General features: G+C 42.4%; 2 protein-coding genes across 2 annotated transcripts in view; both read left to right on the forward strand.

The window, feature by feature from the left end:
* trim45 (tripartite motif containing 45) overlaps nucleotides 1-6,250 on the forward strand; it is a 30,526-nt gene extending 24,276 nt beyond the window's left edge. The window contains exons 5-6 of the mRNA XM_078232664.1: nucleotides 2,772-2,898; nucleotides 3,729-6,250. Of these exons, the coding sequence (XP_078088790.1) occupies nucleotides 2,772-2,898; nucleotides 3,729-3,877 (276 nt within the window). The 3' untranslated portion in view covers nucleotides 3,878-6,250. The remainder of the gene's footprint in view (nucleotides 1-2,771; nucleotides 2,899-3,728) is intronic.
* A 4,307-nt stretch (nucleotides 6,251-10,557) lies between these two features.
* LOC144506486 (uncharacterized) lies at nucleotides 10,558-22,317 on the forward strand. The gene is made up of 5 exons (XM_078232665.1): nucleotides 10,558-10,613; nucleotides 10,743-11,096; nucleotides 14,502-14,531; nucleotides 17,848-17,958; nucleotides 21,812-22,317. The coding sequence occupies exons 1-4, from the start codon at nucleotides 10,580-10,582 to the stop codon at nucleotides 17,943-17,945; spliced, it is 516 nt and encodes a 171-aa protein (XP_078088791.1). The 5' UTR covers nucleotides 10,558-10,579; the 3' UTR covers nucleotides 17,946-17,958; nucleotides 21,812-22,317.

Below are 22,317 nucleotides of genomic sequence, written 5' to 3' on the forward strand. Positions count from 1 at the left end.
TTGCTGCCACTGGTGGGGAAGACCGGAAGTTTGTTTATTTGTCACAAGTAGGGTTACATTAACACTGCAATGAAGTTACTGTGAAAATCCCCTAGTCGCCACACCCCGGTACCTGTTCGGGTACACTGAGGGAGAATTTAGCATGGACAATGCACCTAACCCACACGTCTTCAGGGCTGTGGGAGGAAACCAGAGCACCTGGAGGAAACCCATGCAGACATGGGGAGAACGTGCAGGCTCCGCACAGACAGTGACCCAAGCCGGGAATCGAACCCAGGTCCCTGGCGTGTGAGACAGCAGTGCTAGTCACTGCCTACAACTGGAAGCCAGTAATATAAAATAGTCACTAAAGAAATTAAACTGGGAATTCGAAAGAAGATGGTGAGAATATTGAACTCGCTATCAAAAAGAGTGGTTCAGGTGGCTAGAATAGATGTATTTAAGAGGAAGTTAGATAAGATATGGGTGAGAAGGGAATAGAGGATTCATAGAATCATAGAGAATCTACTGCACAGGAGGTCATTCAATCCACCATGCCTGTGCTGGCTGTAAAACAACTATCCAACTTAATCCTATTGAAGCTCTTGGTCTATAGCATTGTAGGTTATGGCACTTCATGCACATATCCAAGTACTTCTTAAAATGGGATGAGGATTTCTGACTCTACCACTCTTTCAGGCAATGAGTTCTAAATCCTCTGGAGGGGGGGGGGGGGGGGAATATTTTTCCTCAGTTCTCCCCCCACCCTTCAATATTCTCTCTGTCTTTTCAATTTTGTTTAATATTACTTCTAAATAAATATATTAGTTTTAATCTGTTAGCCCAACAGGCTGTACCTTCTTGAAGTGGTTTGATATATTGGTTTGCTTGGCCGCTTCAGAGAGCAGTTAAGTCAGCCATGTTGGCGTGAGGCTTGAGTCACATTTAGGCTAGACCGGGTACGCATAGATGTGATTTGATTTGATTTGATTTATTATTGTCACATGTATTAACATAGTGAAAAGTATTGTTTCTTGCGTGCTATACAGACAAAACATACTGTTCATAGAGAAGGAAATGAGAGAGTGTAGAATGTAATGTTACAGTCATAGCTAGGGTGTAGAGACAGATCAACTTAATGCAAGGTGATTTTGTTTCCTAGAATACATCAGATGGGTATTTACAATAATCTGACAACCTCATGGTCTCACATTGAGATCTCCAGACTTGAAAGCAAAACGAAAAGATCACGGGAGAATTTTCCCATCCCGCCCGTCACGGGAATTGTAGTGGGCGGGGAAGCAGACCATACAAAGGTCCATTGACCTCAGGCGGGATTCTCCAGTTTTGGGGTGAGTGGGTCCTGAAAATCCCACGTCAAGTTCTTAAATGGCTGTGGTGGGATTTGAACTCTCATTCTCTGGATTACTCGAGTTTTCTAAATTTATGTGATATATATAAATGATTTGGAAGAAGGTGTAACTGGTGTAATCAGCAAGTTTGCGGATGACACGAAGATGGCTGGACTTGCGGATAGCGAAGAGCATTGTCGGGCAATACAGCAGGATATAGATAGGCTGGAAAATTGGGCGGAGAGGTGGCAGATGGAGTTTAATCCGGATAAATGCGAAGTGATGCATTTTGGAAGAAATAATGTAGGGAGGAGTTATACAATAAATGGCAGAGTCATCAGGAGTATAGAAACACAGAGGGACCTAGGTGTGCAAGTCCACAAATCCTTGAAGGTGGCAACACAGGTGGAGAAGGTGGTGAAGAAGGCATATGGTATGCTTGCCTTTATAGGACGGGGTATAGAGTATAAAAGCTGGAGTCTGATGATGCAGCTGTATAGATCGCTGGTTAGGCCACATTTGGAGTACTGCGTCCAGTTCTGGTCGCCGCACTACCAGAAGGACGTGGAGGCGTTAGAGAGAGTGCAGAGAAGGTTTATCAGGATGTTGCCTGGTATGGAGGGTCTTAGCTATGAGGAGAGATTGGGTAAACTGGGGTTGTTCTCCCAGGGAAGACGGAGAATGAGGGGAGATCTAATAGAGGTGTACAAGATTATGAAGGGTATAGATAGGGTGAATAGTGGGAAGCTTTTTCCCAGGTCGGAGGTGACGATCACGAGGGGTCACGGGCTCAAGGTGAGAGGGGCGAAGTATAACTCAGATATCAGAGGGACGTTTTTTACACAGAGGGTGGTGGGGGCCTGGAATGCGCTGCCAAGTAGGGTGGTGGAGGCAGGCACACTGACATCGTTTAAGACTTACCTGGATAGTCACATGAGCAGCCTGGGAATGGAGGGATACAAACGATTGGTCTAGTTGGACCAAGGAGCGGCACAGGCTTGGAGGGCCGAAGGGCCTGTTTTCTGTGCTGTACTGTTCTTTGTTCTTTTGTTCTTTATGATTAAGGTGACTTAAAAACATCACTACTGTAACACAGGTATTATAAATATGATTCTGACAAAGAGTCATCCAGAAACGTTGGCTCTGTTCTCTCTTCACAGATACTGTCAGACCTGCTGAGATTTTCCAGCATTTTCTGTTTTTGTATTATAAATATGACTTGGAGAGGCCACAATATTATTGTGATTGAAACTTGCTCTTCCATAGAGCAGCTGTACATTGGGTCACTTCTGTGTAATAGAGGGGATAATTTTTAGTAAAAAATAAATATTTTATTTGTTTTGCTATTGTGCATTTGCACTTAATTGTAAAAATATATATTGTTAATTCAACATACTTTAACTACAATGTAACCTGAATAAGCTGCTGCTGTTTTTCCAGGGATCTCCATTCACTATAACAGTCACAAGCAAATTCCGGAAGCACTCTGGTATATTCCATTGCTGCACGTTCTGTTCTAGCGCTGGACAAAAAGATGTTCGTTGTGGCTGCAGAGGCACAATGCCTGGTGAGTTTAATAGAAAAACTCTTGCATATATTGTTCCATTTAAGGAAAAAAGGCAGTGAAGGATAAAACTGGAGGCTAATTTTTTACACAGTTTAAACTTTATTTATAGAGACAGAAAATTACAAACACACACCTCCAAATTCAACAACCACACTTCTCAGTGTCTTCAAATACAGAGAAGCACAAGTGAAGTTAATGCTCATCATCCAAATATAATACACTCAATTAATATACAAATTAACTATAATAGCCCAAATGACTTTTTGGATGTATCTTAATTTACAGTTGTCATTGACAGCCTTTCTCGTAAGTAAGTCAGCTCAGTGACCAAATTTTAACCCTTAATGGACAATAAATAAAATATTGATTTTCAAGTTTACTAAAGAACAGCAGATTTGGCTGTCCAACAGCCCAAAGAAATAATGTTTAGAAAGAGAGAAATTAGAAATGGCGCAAACAAATTGGAAGAGAATAAGCTTTTTTTCTTCACCCTCCCTATTTATTTCCTTCATCTACCCAAAGATGATGTAGATTTTGTCTATTAAGTTATCTATGACCATTTTTAAGTAGTTAGATATGGACACAGAGAAAGTGACTTACTTCTTATGGTGCTCGATCCAGCTCACTGATTCAGAACTTGGTGGAATAATAATGTTCAGATTGTAGGTGTGGGACAGAATATAGGACAGTGTTTTATCATATCTTAATGTTTGCCTTCTTAAAAAAGATAAAAGTGCAGTTAGTTTGATATGTGTTTTCTGACATTAAATTTACTGATATTACTAAGTGTACAGTATTGTGAAAATTTGCTCTTTGCCTTTGATTGGCAGGTGGGTACCAAGGTTGCGGACATGGACACAAAGGTCACCCTGGCCAGCCACACTGGTCCTGTTGTGGAAAGTTGACTGAAACTTCGGAATGCTCTGGAACAATAAATGGTAGTTCTTACCAGAGCCTGGTTAGAACTGTCGCTTTATAAAAATCAAGGCAAGGGAACCACATACCTAAGACTGATGAATGGAAAGTTTACAGTGCAATCATGACTACTCGGCCAACCTCACAAAATTCAGGATTACTTAAAGCTTTGCCAATTTAATCACTGTTATAATCTTTCTCATTACAAGGGTGAGGATGGAAATGGAGATGTTCTGATCTGGTCAATATTGATTACATTGGCAACCCTGTCAAAACAACTAATTTACCAGTTTAAAACTCAAAGAAAAGAAGGTTAAAAGTTCATTGAACCAATGCTTAGCCAACTATAAAGGACTCCAGTGGAGGAATAACAAAGGAAATAGTAACATGTTTTTGTTGCAGATTTCATAAATGAATACTCTATAGCACAGTGTAATAAAGTTTTAAAAAAGGATCTAGTGTAGTGGAATTAAATTTGTACTAGAGGCACTGACGCATTTTAGTGTTATAATACATTGAAAAATAATTTCCAAACTAATTGAGGTGGAATGATCAATATATTGCAGAGAGAAATTCGTGTGAACTACCATTTTGGAATTAAATATACCTTGGTGATAGCAAACAGCAGATCCAATTGAACTTAATTACATTCAGAACTTTTCCTACTAAAATGGTGCTTGACCCTTGATGCTAAAAATATGGAGAAGGGTAATCTGAAATGGAGCTGACTTTGTATATGCTATTTGGGGAATATATACAAAGTTGTTGGCTTGTATTTTGTATATTAACGTGTTTCAAACTTGCCTAATGTAGATATTCACATTTTGCCTAAATATTCTTAAATACTGTGGATCTGTATTGAATGGATGTTTAGACCAACCTCAATACTGATGTCAAAAATAACTCAATTTTATAACTTTCAAATAATAATGTGCAAATATATGGTATATATTTGACATACTATTTTTGTTCCAATTTCAAAATATTCATCAAAATTTATTTTGATGCACTACATCTGAAACAGTGAATTTTGAGTGCCGGATTTTAAGGGGAAGTGGTGGTGTTGTGGTATTGTCACTGGGCTAGTAATCAAAGACTTAGCACAATGAACTTGGGACCCAAGTTTGAATCCCACCATGACGAATAGTGAAATTTGAATTCAATAAAAAAATGGGAATTAAAAGCCTAATGTTGACCATAAAATCATTATCGATTGTCGTAAAAACCCATCCGATTCACTAATGTCCTTCAGGGAAGGAAATGTGCAATTCTTACCTTGTCTGGCCTAAATGTGACTCCAGAGCCACAGCAATTAGTTGGCTATTAAATGGCCTCGCAAGTCACTTCAAGTCAATTAAGGATGGGCAATAAATGCTGACCCAAGCAGCGACGGCCGCATCCCATTAATAAGAAAAATTTGAGTATCTTGATGTATTTTTTACAATGATTTATGTAGTTCACATTTTTAAACTCAGTGTCACTTTTGTTCAATTTCAAAACTAATTTACCGTCCTTCAGTTGCTGGCATCTAATTTTTGCAAGTTGTGGTACTTCAGCCCTGTTGCATCTCATTTTTCAATTCCTGAGTGTTTTTCTCTCACTCAGGAGATTAAATACAATTTTATGATAAGTATTTTAAATTCCTAAATGTATTTTCTCTCACTCAGTAGATTAAATAAAATCTTAGGCTAAATACTCCTCGTCTAAATGAGTCCTTGAATGATGTGGAATGTTATTTACATTGCGCAACTTTTTGCAGGAGGGTGGAAACTGAAGATCCTGCTTCCTTCCTGACACCCTCCAACTAAATCCAAGCAGGGAAGGCTTGCCCTATCTCTGGAGAATACATCAGCGACTCCCTGGGAATGACTGCTGTCAGTGGTGCTGCTGGTACAGCAGAGTTGCTAGCCTCTGGCTGGCAGCTCTTGGGGTGGGCTCTCTGCCTAAAATGACAGTGCGGCAATTAAATGGTCCCTGGGAACCTGGAACCCAGACGGCATGGTTCCCACTGCCAATTAGGAACTTTATTCCATTAGGGCTCCTGGAGATCGGGCTGGCATGAACGCCACTGGATTCCATATCATAATATTGGACCTCCACTGTCCACATTACATTCTGCTCTTTTGTGTGAGACATCCTCGAGAAATTGTCTACACATTTTAAATCAACCTTTCTTACCAATACAACAAGCTGTTTAGGTATACATTTCTTTTTGCAATATCTCTGCTAAATCTAAATATTTTGATTAATTAAGGCTGTGGGCTAATGCATAAAATTGGCTCTTTCTAACCTGAAGCAATTTCATGTGTCTCATTGAAGTGCTGGACTCTTTCGAAAACCTGTTGGGCTTTTCTCTATAAGCATTTTTGTGATTCTTTTATCCTATAATATTCATCAGACTTTAAAAGATTGAATTAATAAAACTTATTTTAACGTATTAATCTTCATCCTTCTGATTTCTGTGTTGCGTTTGCATCTGACGTGCCTATTTCCCATGTGTGAAAAATGTATGAAATATTCAAAACCATAATCATCACCACTTGTTAAAGGACTTGAGTTTGATGAAATCATGGAATTCCTACAGTACAGAAGGAGGCCATTCGGTCCATCAAGTCTGTACTAACCACATCCCACTCAGATCCTACTTCCATAACCCCACATATTTGCCTTTCTAATTCCCGACACTGGGGTCAACTTAGCATTGCCAATCAACCTAACCCATACATCTTTGGACTGTGGGAGGAATGATGTGGATATGCCCTGTTTGTGAACAGAATTCCCACTCACCTGAAGAAGGGGCTTGGGGCTCCAAAAGCTTGTGTGGCTTTTGCTACCAAATAAACCTGTTGGACTTTAACCTGGTGTTGTTAAACTTCTTACTGTGGGAGGAAACCAGGGTATCTGGAGGAAACCCACGTAGACACGGAGAGAAAGTGCAAACTCCACACGGGCAGTGACAGTGATCGGTTGCATTCATGCTTCATATTATTAGATGAGAGTGCTGTTACAGAGTGGGGAACTAACATGAACAATATATGATAAAACTTAACCAAATTCAATTTCAGCAACTAGTGAAACTGCCAAATATTCATTCAACATTGCAATCCACATTACTGTATTGTGATTGGTTATCTTCTGTAATGATCATGACCTTTGCCTGGTCTGGGAGAGTCGATAGGCTATCATATTCAATAAGATATTGGTATATTGATACTGTCAAATCCAAATTCATCCAGCTTTTTAAAGGACTTAGTTTGTTTAGCACTTGGGAAAATATTTATCAGCTTACAATGTAACAGCTATGTTTGACCATGTCTTGGCACATTCCATAGGTGGAATATTATGGCCCTTTCACAACGGGGGTAAAGGTGTAAAATGCATTGACTTTGCAGGACTGGAGAATCACACCAGCCGGAAGGGCTGTAAAATTTTGCCCAATGTCTCTAAACATTAATCACTTTGAGAAATAAATGCTATCTATCCTGTTGTTCCTCTGGGTAAGGATAAATTAAGTTTATTTATTAGTCACAAGTACATTCACACTGCAATGAAGTTACTGTGAAAATCCCCTAGTCACCACACTCCGGCACCTGTTCAGGTACACTAAGGGAGAATTTAGCAAGGCACAGTGGTTAACACTGCTGCCTCATAGCACCAGGGACCCGGGTTCGATTCCCGGGTTGGGTCACTGTATGCATGGAGTTTGCACATTCTCCCTGTGTCTGCGTGGGTTTCCTCCAGGTTCTCTGGTTTCCTCCCACAGTCCAAAGGTTAGGTGAATTGACCATGCTCAATTCTCCCTTAATGTACCCGAACAGGTGCCGGCGTGTGGCGACTAGGGGACTTTCACAATAACCTCATTACAGTGTGAATGTAAACCTACTTGTGACTAATAAATAAACTTAACTTGGCCATTATCAAACCTTTCATTCTTCTCTTTCTCTGCAAATTATAAAGGACAGCTCCAGATGTTTCTAGGCCTCTAGTCACACATACTCATCCTTATGTTGAGTGTTAGTAAGAGCAGAAAGGAGACAATTTTTGATGCCACCTTGTTTACCATCTCCTGTTGTGAATTCATCCTTCGTTTAGTGAATAGGCACAAATCACACATCTGGCACTTCAGCGGGAAACAAACTGCAGTTAGCTAAATTTGGAACTGATATTCCTCTTTATAATTGCACCATGTAATTTTCTACTTCCACTTGAGAGGACAGATGCAATTTGAGTTTAATGAATCACCTATGGACATCATATTTGACAGTGCATTCAATACTGCAGTGAAAGATCAGTCCAGTTTGTGCAAAGGTTTCTGGAGTAGAACATGAGCTTGCAACCTTCTGACTCAGAGATGGAAGTGCTTTGAGTCCACGCTAACATCGCCAAGAAAATGTTTGAGAAGTTCCACATCAACGTGCAGGCTTGGAGCCAATCTCCAAGAATGTTCAGCAAGTAACTGCTGTGAATCTTGGGTTTACAGTTGTCTTTTATGTTTGCATTTCAAAAGTAAAATCTTCCTTGCAGCCAATAATGGAACAAATGATAACTTTATTGGTGTTGGCTACAGATCATCAGCCTATAATTGGCCAGTGACTCACCAGCAACTCATTTCAATGGAAGCACAAGACTGCAGCTTAGGAGGAACTGGGGAAACAGAATTGAGCATCGCAAAAATCCACAGCTTCCCTGCTAAAGTGGTCGCTGTGCCTCGGGTCTTTTGAGATCTGATGGAATCAATTTGTTGCTCAATTGGGTTACAGATCCAGGGCCCATTGGAATAGCAAAACTATTCAAATTCACCTGCCTGAGACACTACCGTTGTTTCAGACACCAGGAGATGTTGCAACTCTCCCTTACCCCTCAAACCATGCCAGTGCAACATTGAAGAGGGGCTCAGGCTTCCAAGAAGCAAGCACCAGAAGTTCTACCAGTTGAACATCCCTGAGAGATGAGGGTCATTTCAGTCCTGTGATATTTTTATAGAGCATAAGCAATTAATCACTTCCTGTGCTTTACACCCTCAGGTTGTACCTGGGGAAAAGAAACATGGCATTAGCTTAAAAAAAGAAACCCACTCGCACTCTGGGAAAAGATGGTGCAAGAACAATTAGTTTTATATGGGTCACTTTGAAGTTCACTAACTGTACAATGCTTAGATCCATAGGGTTAATATCATAGAGGAAAATGTGAAAGTAGTCTGATTCTGAGAAGTTCATAAAATTAAGAAGGTGCTTTAATAAGAATTTCCAGGAATCTGTATCTCCAGATTTATCTGTCAGCTCAGTTCCCTCTGTATCAACTGATTCTGACAACTGCTGCACCCCTCCATTCATAGTCTAAATTACCGAGTGCATGAGCAGAAAACTCCTAGCTGTGTTGTCACTGGCTCTCACTCTGACATACACAAAGACTGTGAAAACATTCAGAGGGGAAAGCATTTTGAAGGTACTAAAGCAGGAGAAACAAATTACATTTTTCCCAAATAGTTTATACATCATTATTGTACTTCTTCATTTCTTCTCTTCCAAGCAGACATCTGTTGTCCCCGTTTGCTTTTGCTTTGTTCATGAGTACAGGTGCTTGTCTTTTTCAGTTGTACTCCTTGATTGAATTTTGGGTTGGAACCTAACCTCAACCTCCTGATGTAACACGACAACAGTGTTCCTTTTGAAGGCTCCTTTGGGTCTGTCATTCAAGCACAATTATTCATTAAATAGGAGTTCGGCACAGTCTTCAAATTGTTGCTTCATACTGTTGGCCTTCAGCATCATGTTCAGCAAATGACCATTTAATGGCTTTGGAGTCTTCCTGAATATGTGTTCTTACACTTACTTTACAATAACGAAACTGCAGCAAGAGGTCACATTACAACCTTTAGCAAACGTTTGCCTTGCTTATACTGAGATCAATCCCCTTTGTAGAACTGCGGTATCACAAATACTAGTTGACCAGCACAGAAGGCAGCCAATTAATCCATAATGTCTCTGCTATCTCTTAGCTAAAACATTCCAAAACAAAAGCATTCCAAAACTAACACAAAGCAAAATTCAGTGGGTTCTGGAAACTTTTCAAACTGATTACGGGAAAGTTAACTCTGTTTCTCTCTGTTAGATGCTGTCTGACCTGTTAAGAATTTCCAACATTTTCTATTTATGTTCCTCCGTTTCAAAACTTGATCCAATTTTCTTTTAAAAGATGCAATTAGTCCCTATGACTAAACATTCCTGACTCTTAACAATGTGATGTATAAAGATACCTCTCTTAATCTGTCCTAATCTCTCCTCATTCTCTTAGTGGCCATTTTAGATTGACTTATTTTGATTCTCCAAGGTGGGAGATACTCGTTTTCCTATTTGCTGCATTAAACCTTAATAACACGGAAGAAAATACCCATGGAAACAATCCCAGTAACATTCTATAGATCAAGTCAGATAGAGAGCTTCTCATCAATAACTGATCTCTTAGAATTCCAGAAAGGATAAAAATGCCAGTTTCTCAAAATAAATTAATGACTTGATTCTCTTATTATCAACATATTTCAGGACACTTGCAAATTTTTTTCCAACACTCAGAAATTCACAGAAAAAATGCATTATGTGATGGATCTTTCAAACGAGAAACTAGTTTCACTAAAGTGAGGCATTTCTGAGAACAAATGTAGCAAAGGAAAAGCGTTTTCTAACAAAAAAGGAAGTGAAATTGCTGCTACAGTTAATTTAGTGCAGCAAAAAGATCTGTTTATTCATACCATCAGTAGTGATAACGCATGATGCTTGCTACATTGCTTTTGTTTGCAGCCTGTAAGTATATTGATTCTAGATATAAGTAATGTATCGAAGTAATCACTCAATATTGTGGCAGATTTACTATAACTTGCATTGAAACTTTGAAACTATCTTCAACACTTTAATGAGCTTGTATTGTAATAGGTGTTGCTGTTGGATCAAAGCGACTACAATCACCCCCCGCACTCTGGCTGCAGGAAGGCCAGATTGCCCATTTCAAATGCATTCTACAGGATGAAGGCAAGGCAGTAAATGGCAGTATCTATTGGCATTACGTTAAAGTGATATTTGGTGATACACATGTGAGAAATATCAGTGCTGAGTTGGAAGACGATCGTATCATTGTGTCCAGGGTGAACATAACTTATTTCTACAGCAAACTGAGAATTAAGGACCTTCACATTAGTGACACAGGGATGTATTATTGTAACATCCTTATTCACAAAGGTTCACTTTCAAGGAAGATCATGGGCTCTGGGAGTCATCTAATTGTTCAAGGTAAGGGAAGATATCTTGATGAAACTTTGTTGTTTGGATTAGGCATTAGATTAGCTGTTAAGGAGACACATGTTGTTGGACCATGTTTGTAATTTTCATGTATGAATGGCCTGGCATGCAATGTCTATGGTCTACCCATTAGTAACAGACTGTGAATCCAGTCAGTGCCCCTTCAGGGTATCGTTAGAGGCTGCCCCACAAACAGTGTGGAAGGTCTTTTCACACTGTAGCACTTCCTTCCACCTGGACATTACTTCTGTAACATATTCCAGGTAATTTCCACCATTCTGCCATTGTTCATTAGAGTTTATCCTCTATCTCTCAGCTTTGAGTTTAACTAATAGCTTTTTCTATGGAGTTAACACATATAATCAAATATAAATAGCTGCAGAAATGGTGAGAGCAGTAACACCAGTGAGATGTATATAGACAAGTTGGTATTTTTGGAAAGTTATTTTAAATGTAATCTGCAGTTATGTATAGTTACTTTTTGGAAAGTTGATCACATTAAAACATAATAACAGCAGCAAATATCATTTGGTTTAAACTGCCCATTCCTTAAACTGAGATGTACACAATAAGTCCCAGATTGTAGAATGCTTGCAGCTGTACAGAAAGCCCTCGTTCTGCTCTCTGCAAGAGCAAATCAGATGGTCCCAGTCGTCTGTTCTTTCCTGGTATCTTTGCAAATTGTTTTCCCTTCAGGTACCTATTGAGTTCCCTTTCAAAAACCAGGATTGAATATGCCTCCGTAAACCTTTCAGGAAGTGCATTCCAGACCCTAGTCACTAAGTCATGTCACTGATGCTTCTTTAGCCATTCACCTTAAATTGGTGTCCTAAACTATCCTGCTGTAAATTCCAGCTTCTAAATTTGCCCCTTCTCCCTTTTTGCAGGATACTATAGGGGCATAGCGAGACACTGCCAGAGCTGACAATTTAACAGATCTTCTTTGATAACAGCACATCGTGCTGGCCCACAATAACATTACCCTTGTCCCTATGATAATCCCCATCCTGATTATTTCCCACCAGTTAGTTGGGCGATTTCCTACTGTTCTTGGAACAAATACATATCACCAATGGTGTAATCCTGGTTGTTTCAATCTGGTGGCAGTCTGGGTTCACCTGTATCCGTCCCTTATGGATCTTTTCTTTGGAGTGCCTGACATATTCATGGACAAATTCCATAGCCTCCCACATGGCCTGTCAGACCACTTCCCCCAATGTCTCATCAACATACAATGAGTCATCCCACCAGGCATCAAGCATGGAACCTCTTGTTTTTCCAGGAAGAGGGAACTCTCCCACAGTCAATGAGTCTGTCGTTGGCAGACAAAGCTGCGATTGCTTTCACAAAGTAAAGCCCCAGAAATTATTTCTGTCTCCAGTGTGATCATGCACCATTGTGTGGGGCCCACTTGTACCATTTTAAATGCTTCCTTCAATGGTAAGATGGGAAGATGTTCCCTCGAGGCTCAAGGGTCCAACAGGCACACTATGTAATGTTCTGATTCTGAACAGCATTCTGCCGTGCTCAAATGTGCCTGGTCCTCCTTATGGGTCATAAATCCTTTAGACCTGGCTCGGTGAAGCCAGCCCCCTTCTTCTGTCCCTAGTGATTTAAATCCATAACTGTCCTTGAAAACCCTGTTGGAAATATTCTCCTCTGGGACCACCAAAATAAATTTTGTAGCCCCCTTCACTGGACTTCCACTCGGTCGAGTGATCACTAATTCACGTTTGTCTTGGTGAGTGTTAAGAAAGTTTATTTTGTACAGGGAGGCAAATGTTGGGGAATAGTTCCAAATCTGAAATCTTCAATGTCAGACCTAACTTCATCTATCAGATCTCTGAAGAGATTATCACATGCCCACCTTTTGATTTGGGCCTCAGTCTTTGGAATTATTCCTTCAGTTAGGTGATTAAATGTTTTTAAGAGTCTCTCACCCTGCAGATCTTACCTGTAGGTCAGTGCATACACGGTTCCATAGGGGAAGGTCTTACTATCAAGCCCCATGGGGTGGTGGGACGAGCTGGTAAGATCGCGCCAAGAAATTAGGTTCGTGCCTGATTTCTCGCCTTTCGTGATCTTACCGGCACTAGATATCTGGCAAGATCAGTCTCACCCCCATATCCAGCGCAAGGCTGATTAAATTATTTTAATTGAATTTTAATATAATTTAAATGTAATTAGTGAGCCCGGGACTTTATCGTCTGGGCTCACTTGTCTCTATGGCCTTGCTGGATGAGGTTCTCTCTGGTGAGAGTCACAGCTGATCCCCAGCAAAGGGAACCAGATGTGATGGCCTCGCCGGTAGAACTGAAGGCCGTTGAGGACCCCCTGGGAGGTCAGCAGTCAGAGGGTGATATCCTTTGGACTGTGCCAACCTGGCATCCTGGCACTGCCCAATAGGCACTGGGCTGTGCCAAGGATGTGGGGCCAGACTGGGACGGGCCAATCAGTGGTGAGGGTGGGCTTGACTGCTGCGGGTTGCAATAGGTCGCGGGTCCCCACAGTAGCTGGGGGAGGGGGTGCCTGCAAAAGCATGGAGGCTGGTTGAGTGCAGCAGAGGCTCTCAGAGCAGAGGGACCTGTGTATGCACAATGGAGCCATCTGTTGCTTTGAAGCAGCATTCGCACGATTTAAGCCCCACTCCCTCCCCCTACAGGCAAGAAACCGTTTTTGAATTTTTTATATAAGATCACAAATTTGGACTCACCCAAAAAATGGATCGGAAACTCTCTATTTCATCTTCGTCCTGGACTTAAAATTTTTTGCATAAGATCGCCGTCATAAGCTCCATACTGCAGTCCCTTCCCAACTGCTGTGGCAATCCAGGAGGACTAGTGTAGGGGGTTTTTCAGAGGCTAAGTATTGGGCTCAACTTTAGCTTATATAAAGATTTGCAACCACAGTTTCCTAAGTGAAAGACATTCTTTATTGAAGCTCTTGACCCTTTTTACTTCGTCCCCATTGATGTAGACAGGGGCATGTTCTCCTTCACGCTTCTTGAAGTCGATGACAATCTCCTTCGTTTTGTTGACATTGAGGGAGAGATTATTGTTGCCACACCAGTTCACCAGATTCTCTATCTCATTCCTGTCTCTGTCTCATCATTGTTTGAGATCCGACCCACTATGGTGGTGTCGTCAGCAAATTTGAAACTCGAGTTGGAGGGGAATTTGGCCACACAGTCATAGATGTATAAGGAGTGTAGCAGGGGGCTGAGAACACAGCCTTGTTGGGCACCAATGTTGAGGATGGTTGTGGAGGAGGTGTCATGATTTATGTATTTGTGGCTACCACAGCAATGGAATCAAAATCCTGGCAATGATTAAACCTATCATATATTTATTGCTGAAAGTTTGTTTCTGAATATTATCTTTAATCTCATTTTTACAGTTGCTGCACGGAAGAATCAAAATTATGAAGGTAGGTGCATTATATTTTTATTTAGTTTCCATTTCCCCGTAGGAATTAACTCTTTAGATTGCTGTCATAATCATAAATTAGGTGGTGGATGGAAATTTTTGAAGTGGGGAATGGCAGGTATATTAGAGATGGGAGGGGACAAAGCAGAACTAAAATCTCAGAGTTATAGCCTTCCAAACATTTGCCAGAGAATGCAAATTATATGCGGGATCTGGTGTGAGATAAAAATAAGATTGAAAAAAAGTGTTGCCTGACTCTGCATGAATCAGTCTGAGAAATACACCAGAATCTTGGACGGGATTCTCCCAAAAGAATTCAGATTGTCGAATTTCCATAAAAACTGGAGTAAATCCCACTGCTTTTTTCCGTGGAACTTTTCAAAATGAATCTCCCACACTCTGTGCACTGCAGAGAGCCCGAGCGTGAATCTCATTAAAAAGCTCTGGGTGGGGCCAATTCCCGCTGGAGAGGCCGGCAGCATAGCACTGCCGGCCACCGCGCATGTGCCCATCTATCATAGCGGAGATCGATGCAAGCCCAATAGCCCTGTACACCGGCCTCCCGATTGCTGACCAGCTCGATCATTGGCCAGCCCTGCGACCCCGCATCACTGGCCGTGCGACCCCCCAGACACCCCCCAGCCGCACCCCCACCCCCCACCCACACCCTGATCGCTGGCTCCCCGGAAGTGTGCGGGCAAGCCCCAACTCCCCCCACCCTCCTGGCCCGCCTCGATCTCCCCCCGCCCCGGCAGTCCCAATCTCCCAACCACTCACCCCCACAGCCCTGATGCCGCCCCCCCCCACACCCCGCCGCAGTCCTGATCCCACCAGCAGGCCAAGCGCCCCCCCCCCCCTTCCCTTTCCACTCCAATGGCCAGTCCCAATCGCTGGCCTCCCTCCCTCTGTCACCACCGAGTGCAGAGTGGCAGCGGGACTACCCACCACTACCGATCACCCCCCCGCCCCCCCCCCCATAGGTCCTGCCCCTGCTCTGGTTCCACCCCATTGGCGCTGCCGGATGGTTTATGGGCAGTGCCAAGTGCTCCTGGGTATTGCCACTTTGTCCGTTGGGCAGTGCCAGGGGGCCTGGCTGGCACTGCTGAGCTGATAATGCCCAGGGGGCACCTCCCCTTAACCCTGACCTCCTGGGGGCCTCCATGGCCCCCCCTTCATTCCAGCGGGCATGGGGCGCCAGCTCGGAGCTGTTGTAAACCCTGCTGGAATGAAACACTCCTGGCGGGGGGCGGAGGCTGGCGGGCCTGAAGACTTCAGTCCCGGGCCCGCTAATGCTATGCTAATGTCCAATAGCATAATTTACACAGCTCTGCACCGACTTCTGGTGCAGAGCTGATGGCAGCGGAAATCCGGCGGCCGGAGAAGCGCAGGGGCCGTGGCACGCAGCAGGAAGCCCGCTACACGGCCTCCGCTTGAGTCTCCCGGCCCGTTGCGCTGCTGGAGCAGCACGGCGAGCTGGGTGAATCGCCCCCCCTTTGATCAAAGATTTGGAATGGGATCAGTACAACAAAGGAGATGAAAAAAACCATGTTTATAAAATATGATGGGAATTAACAGAAAGATCCACCTGGTGCCTTCCAGCAATGACAAATCAAGACGTAGCCACCCACACGACGTAAAAGGCCATTTGTTTCCATGATAGAGGTTTAACCTCAGAGCTCTAGGGCAGTGTAACTGAGGGAGGCACCCAGTTTCCAATGAACAATTACTCTGCTCTCAGGATCCTCTGCAAACATCTTCAACTCTTGAGTTCTATTCAGATTTCAGACAATTCTGACTGACTTACCTTGAAAGTTACTCCTCAGGAAGCTTTAGACAGAAAAATCCTGATCAAATTCCTGGGTCACTATATAATAGACTCGTCAATCACTCACGCTGATACCCAACTAACACTCCCCCATCCCTCCTCCTAGACCCCCCAACCGAACCTGAACCAATATCAATATTAGGGCGGCACGGTAGCACAGTGGTTAGCACTGCTGCTTCACAGCTCCAGGGTCCTGGGTTCGATTCCCGGCTCAGGTCACTGTCTGTGTGGAGTTTGCACATTCTCCTCGTGTCTGCGTGGGTTTCCTCCGGGTGCTCCGGTTTCTTCCCACAGTCCAAAGATGTGCGGGTTAGGTTGATTGGCCAGGTTAAAAATTGCCCCTGAGATTCGTAGGTTAGTGGGATTAGCGGGTAAATATGTGGGGGTAGGGCCTGGGTGGGATTGTGGTCGGTGCAGACTCGATGGGCCGAATGGCCTCCTTCTGCACTGTAGGGTTTCTATGATTCTATGATCACTACTTGACTCCCCCTGACTCTCCCAACACCCCACCAACAGCCCCTGACCCAACCAGGCCACCCTCCCCGCCATCCCCCACCCCCACCATCCAGCTCCATGCCTCCAACACCCCCCATCTCTCCCCCGACCAGACCACCCTATCTCACCACCCTAACACCTGCCACCCTACTCGCCTAACTCCCAATCCACCTGCAACGCTGCCACCCTACCCAACTAGCACCCTATCCCTTTACAACACCCCCCAGCCCACCTCCACATTTACTCATTCCCTCAGCCACTCAAACACTAGAGTCATAGAATCATAGGCCGGAGTTCTCCCGTCCCGCCCGGCATGGGAATTATAGAGGGTGGTGGGGGGAGGATCGTGCAAAGGTCCATTGACCTCGAGCAGGATTCTCCGGTTTAGAGGCGAGCGCTGGCGGAGAATCACACCCGTAGAATCTTACAGTGCAGAAGCAGGCCATTCGGTCCATAAAGTCTACATTGACCACAATCCCACCAATGGCCTATCCCCACAACCCCATGCATTTACCCTAGCTAGTCTCCCTGACACTAAGGGGAAATTTAGCATGGTCAATCCACCTAACCCGGACATCTTTGGATAACACGCTGGAAAATTGTTTAAATGCCCCAGACTTTCAGTGTTGATGAACACTTACCAGAATACAGTAGCTAGTACTGTAAAAATGGGGTATGGTTCATCTCTCCCCAATCATCCAGCATGACAAAGAAACAGTTGGATTGAAGGTACATTCCGCATTTCTGAAGAAGCTCGGATCAGAAGGGTATATTTACTATTTGAGATATTATTTATAAGTCTATATTTACTCATTGAGATATATCTGGAAAATAATAAAGTGTGATGAGCTGTAATCTTGTGATGAACCTGCAGTCCCTCCCAATTCAAGTGGAATATGCTACTGCAAACTGGACTAATAACAAATTGTCAATTTTCTTTAGTTTACTCCAGCTACAGCTACTGAATTATTCTTTACCCAATGTGGTTGTATTGCAGAACCCATGACCATTCTGAACAATCTCCAGTCAGTCGTCCGCTATATTCTGTTTGTTCTGCTCATGTGTTACTTCATACTTGTTGAAACATTCTACTAAACATGAAAGGACGGTACGTAAATATGCCATATTCAAAATTATTCCTTATATGTTCAGCGGTTTTCATTCTTTCATGTTACTTTATGTTAATTTGAGGAAATGGCAGATATAAACTCTAATTTCTGAAGTACCATGGTATCAAAGCCCATATCCCATCCTTCTCCATTACTGGCATGGTGGTACAGTGGTTAGCACTGTTGCCTCACAGCGCCAGAGATCCAGGTTCAATTCCGGCCCCTGGTCACTGTCTGTGTGGAGTTTGCACATTCTCCCCGTGTCTGCGTGAATTTCCTCCGAGTGCTCTGGTTTCCTCCCACACTCCATAATGCGTGAGCTAGGTTAATTGGCCATGCTAAATTGCTCCTTAGCGTCAGGAGGGACTAGCAGGGTAATAAGTTGGGTTACGGGTACAGGACCTGGATGGGATTTTGGTTGGTGCAGATGTGATGGGCCAAATGGCCTCCTTCTGCACTGGAGAGATTCAATGATTCATTACGCTTCTTCTGTTATCTTGCTCTGTCTGTAATTCTGCCCTTCTTTGATTCTCTTCATACCATACTGCATATCTCCAGCAAAGACTGCTCCTCATATTTCTGTGGAGTTTGCCGAAGATCGATTCTTATTTCCTTATGTAGATGTTTTTCATCTACATGGCTCCTCTCAGTAACATCAACTAAGGGTATGGGGGTATCTTTCTGTCCTGACAACATCCAGCTCTATCTTGTTGCCACTTTCTTCAACCTTGTATCCAGCTCTACGCAATGAGACTGTTACGTCTGACATTGGATCACAATTTCCTCCCACTGAATTTCTGAAAGACTGGTAAAGTCCAGTTGGCCTCTGAAAATCAGCCTTAATAGTGGCACAGTGATTAGCACTGCTGCCTCACAGCGCCAGAGACCCGGGTTCGATTCCTGGCTTGGGTCACTGTCTGTGTGGAGTTTGCATGTTCTCCCCATGTCTGGGTGGGTTTCCTCCAGATGCTCTGGTTTCTTCCCACAGTCTAAAAGATGTGTTGGTTAGATGCATTAGTGCCGGAGTGTGGTGACTAGGGGAATTTCACAGTAACTTCATTGCAGTGTTAATGTAAGCCTTACTTGTGACTAATATATTAACTTTAACTTTTAATCACCGCAATTGGTTACCAACACTTAATGGTGGGTAGTCCTTCCGACCCGAGGCCCATCCCAAGGAAAATGGCCAGGAGGCCGTTAAATCGAATTTCCGTTCCTGGGGGACTCGATGAAAATTCAGTCCCCTCTCATTGAGGTAGCTTTAAGACAGCCAGAACCTCTTGTTCCCTCGCTGAGCACCTTTTCAACAATGCCCCTATCCTCCACTCATCCAAATAGATTTTGGCCAATTAAAGCCCCCAATAACTTACAATACCCGGAACCGTCCTCCACTCTAAACAATGTGTTTTCCCTTCTTCCCTCTAAATAAGAATAAGATAAGAAATAAATGTAGCAGTAGGCTTTAATGTTCCATCAAGTCTGCTCCACCATTCACGAAAATCATGGCTGAATTTCTACCTCACTTTCCCCCCCTCTATCCATATCCTTTAATTAAATCCCTGATTCTCTTCATGCTCAAACATCCATTGATCTCCACCTTGAATATACTCATTGAGCATCCACAAACCTCCGGGGTAGGAAATTCCAAAAATTCCCAACTCTTTGAGTGAAGATATTCCTCAGCATCTCAATCCTAAATGACCAGCTCCTTATCCTGAAACTATGACCTCTGGTCCTAGCTTTGTTGAGTGGGCAGAGGGGGAAACAGCCTCGCAGCATCCACCCTGTCAAGCCCTCTAAGAATTTTATACAGTTCAATGAGCATCAAAGTGAGAAGCAGGAGCAGGCATTTCAGCCCCTGGAGCCTGCTTCACCAATCAATACAATCCTGGCTGATCTCATCTTGGCCTCAACTCCACTCTCCTGTCCGCTCACCACAGCTCTTCAAACCCTTACTAATTGAAAATCCATCCACCTCTCCCTTAAATTTACTCAATATCCCGGCATCTACCACGCTCTGGGGTAGTGAATTCCACAGAGTCACGACTCTTTGTACCAGCAATTTATGTTGGATTTAAGAAAAAAATAAAAAGATTCAGGTTGATTCTCTTAGATTCTCTAAAAATTATCTTATTTTTCCCACACTCACCTTAACTCTCAAGCACTCCGTCCCTGAGACCATCCCTCGCTCCTCTAAACTGCAGAGAACATAAACCCATTCTACTTATCCTCGAAGGACAACCCTCTTAACCCAGAAATCCCGCAGGAGGTTTGACCTTCATTGGAACTTACCATTCTATCAAGAAACCATTAAGAAATGAACACAATATACAAGGGACTTCTACATCGGTATCGGTTGTTCAGTCCCTTCTAGTGACAACAGCACAGTACTGTGTGGAGACAGAAAAAATAGGCAATAGTGCTTATTGTCACTTTAAACTATGTGATCCATTCAAAACCATCATAGCACCACTTGCAGACATAACACCACAAAAATGCTTCATTGACTGAAATGTGTGAAACTACACAAAGGAGAATCCTTCTCCCCTCTCCTCCACCTCTTCATTACTAATTATTCTCACTTTTTCTCTCCTCATCCATTCCTTGCTATTTCCCCATCTTGCCATTTGCCACATTTCCCCTTGCCATCTTGCTCCAACGCATTAATCCCTGCCCTCTAACACTTGCTATTGTGAATAGTACTCTTAATATCCTAATCACCAATGGAGATGGGTTAGTTATGTATTAAAAATGAGAGAGATCAAACGATTGCATGTAAAACAACTTGCATTTAGAATGTCTTTCACCACTTCAGGATATTTCAGAACTTTTAAAATGTGTGCAATGCCTGTTATGTCTGTATGTGATACTATAGTAATAGATCGGATAGTTTCAAATGATAATAAGCACCATTACTTATCCATTCTGCCATTCCGTGTCCAATCAGTGCTGCATAGACATCACTAGAAGGAACTGCAAAAAGTGATGCTTTCTCAGGGTAAACTCACTGAAGAGAAGTCAGATCTGCAAAGTTCTTTGTATATTGTGTTCATTTCTTAATGGTTTCTTGATAGAACACTAAGTTCCAATTAAGATAAAATATCCAGAGGAATTCTTCCTCCCAATCATTGAGCATGTTTATTTTTGCCAAAAAAAGCAAAATCAGAACCTCACCAAGAGCTCACCCACTGTCCAGATCAAAATCCAGCAGCTCCCCAACACTGAGAGCAAAGTCCCCTTTTCGCACATTATTCTCTTCCCTTCCTTTCCCTATCCAAGTAATTCTCTTTTTTTTCTCTATTCTTTCTTCCTCAACTTCCCAAGCTGCACCTAATTATGATCCCAATGTTTATCTGTGCTTGATCTATAAAATGCCCTTGACCTTGACTCATCAAATGCAATGTCATAGAAAAATGGCCACTCGAATTTAAAATCCTCGGTCATCTTTCGTTTCCTGCAGTCTTCCCCAACCTCCTTCTACGACATCCTCCAGCTTTACATTTGCTCCTGCACCCTTTGACCCTTATGCTCTGAACTCTCTGCACTTCTCTTCATCCACCATGGGGAGCAGAGCCTTCAGTTCCCTCAGCCTAAATATCTGGAGATTCCCCTCTAATGTCTTTAATCTCCCCATCATCTCTCTCCACCTCTAAAAATATTTTTTGAATCTACCTTTTTGATTCAGCTTTTGGCTACTCTTCATGCACATTCTTTTTTTCTTTTTGTTAAGCAGCTTGGGATGTTTTACAACATTCATGATTCTCATAACAAGTCAAATCAAAGTTATTAACATGGTACTTATACTGAAAATTTAATATGATCATTTACAAAAAATATTATTTGGACCTTCAGGAACAGAGAAGTCAATCTTAACTCGACCCACGTGTTGGAATAATGGCTCAGCAGTTAGTTACCCAGCTAACTTATTTATCCTGCAGTCAGTGGAATCGACCTTGCATGATTGTCTTCCCCAGAGCATTCCCAGAATGAGGAAAGTTGTTTCTAAGCTGTTATTTTTCTATGTTATTGCTCTTCTTTACAGCAGGATCACCAAGGAAATCAGTACTTTTGATTTTATACATCATGAATATTAAAATGATTCTTAAATGCTCCATACTTAGGGAAACAATACTAGTAAACAAATTAATAGACATCAATTTATTATCAATTTAATTACATTACATATTAATAATTGTGGATACAATTTACATAAGTCATTTGGTTGGCAGTAATTAAACTTGCTGTGTTGTAATTATACTAATCATGAATAAATGTTATGTCTGAAATTATTTTTAATGTTACTTGTTGATACATTCATATTTATCAATGATGTCAATAAATAAAGTTACAGCCAAATT

This window comes from Mustelus asterias, chromosome 17 (genome assembly GCF_964213995.1).
Source record: "Mustelus asterias chromosome 17, sMusAst1.hap1.1, whole genome shotgun sequence".
Lineage (NCBI taxonomy): Eukaryota > Metazoa > Chordata > Chondrichthyes > Carcharhiniformes > Triakidae > Mustelus > Mustelus asterias.

Excerpts from the sequence above, each read along its gene's own strand:
- LOC144506486 (XM_078232665.1), top strand. The coding sequence starts at position 10,580 with ATGATGCTTGCTACATTGCTTTTGTTTGCAGCCT. Across the intron at positions 10,614-10,742 it reads ATTGCTTTTGTTTGCAGCCT|GTGTTGCTGTTGGATCAAAG; the intron begins GTAAGTATATTG and ends GTATTGTAATAG. Across the intron at positions 11,097-14,501 it reads GAGTCATCTAATTGTTCAAG|TTGCTGCACGGAAGAATCAA; the intron begins GTAAGGGAAGAT and ends TCATTTTTACAG.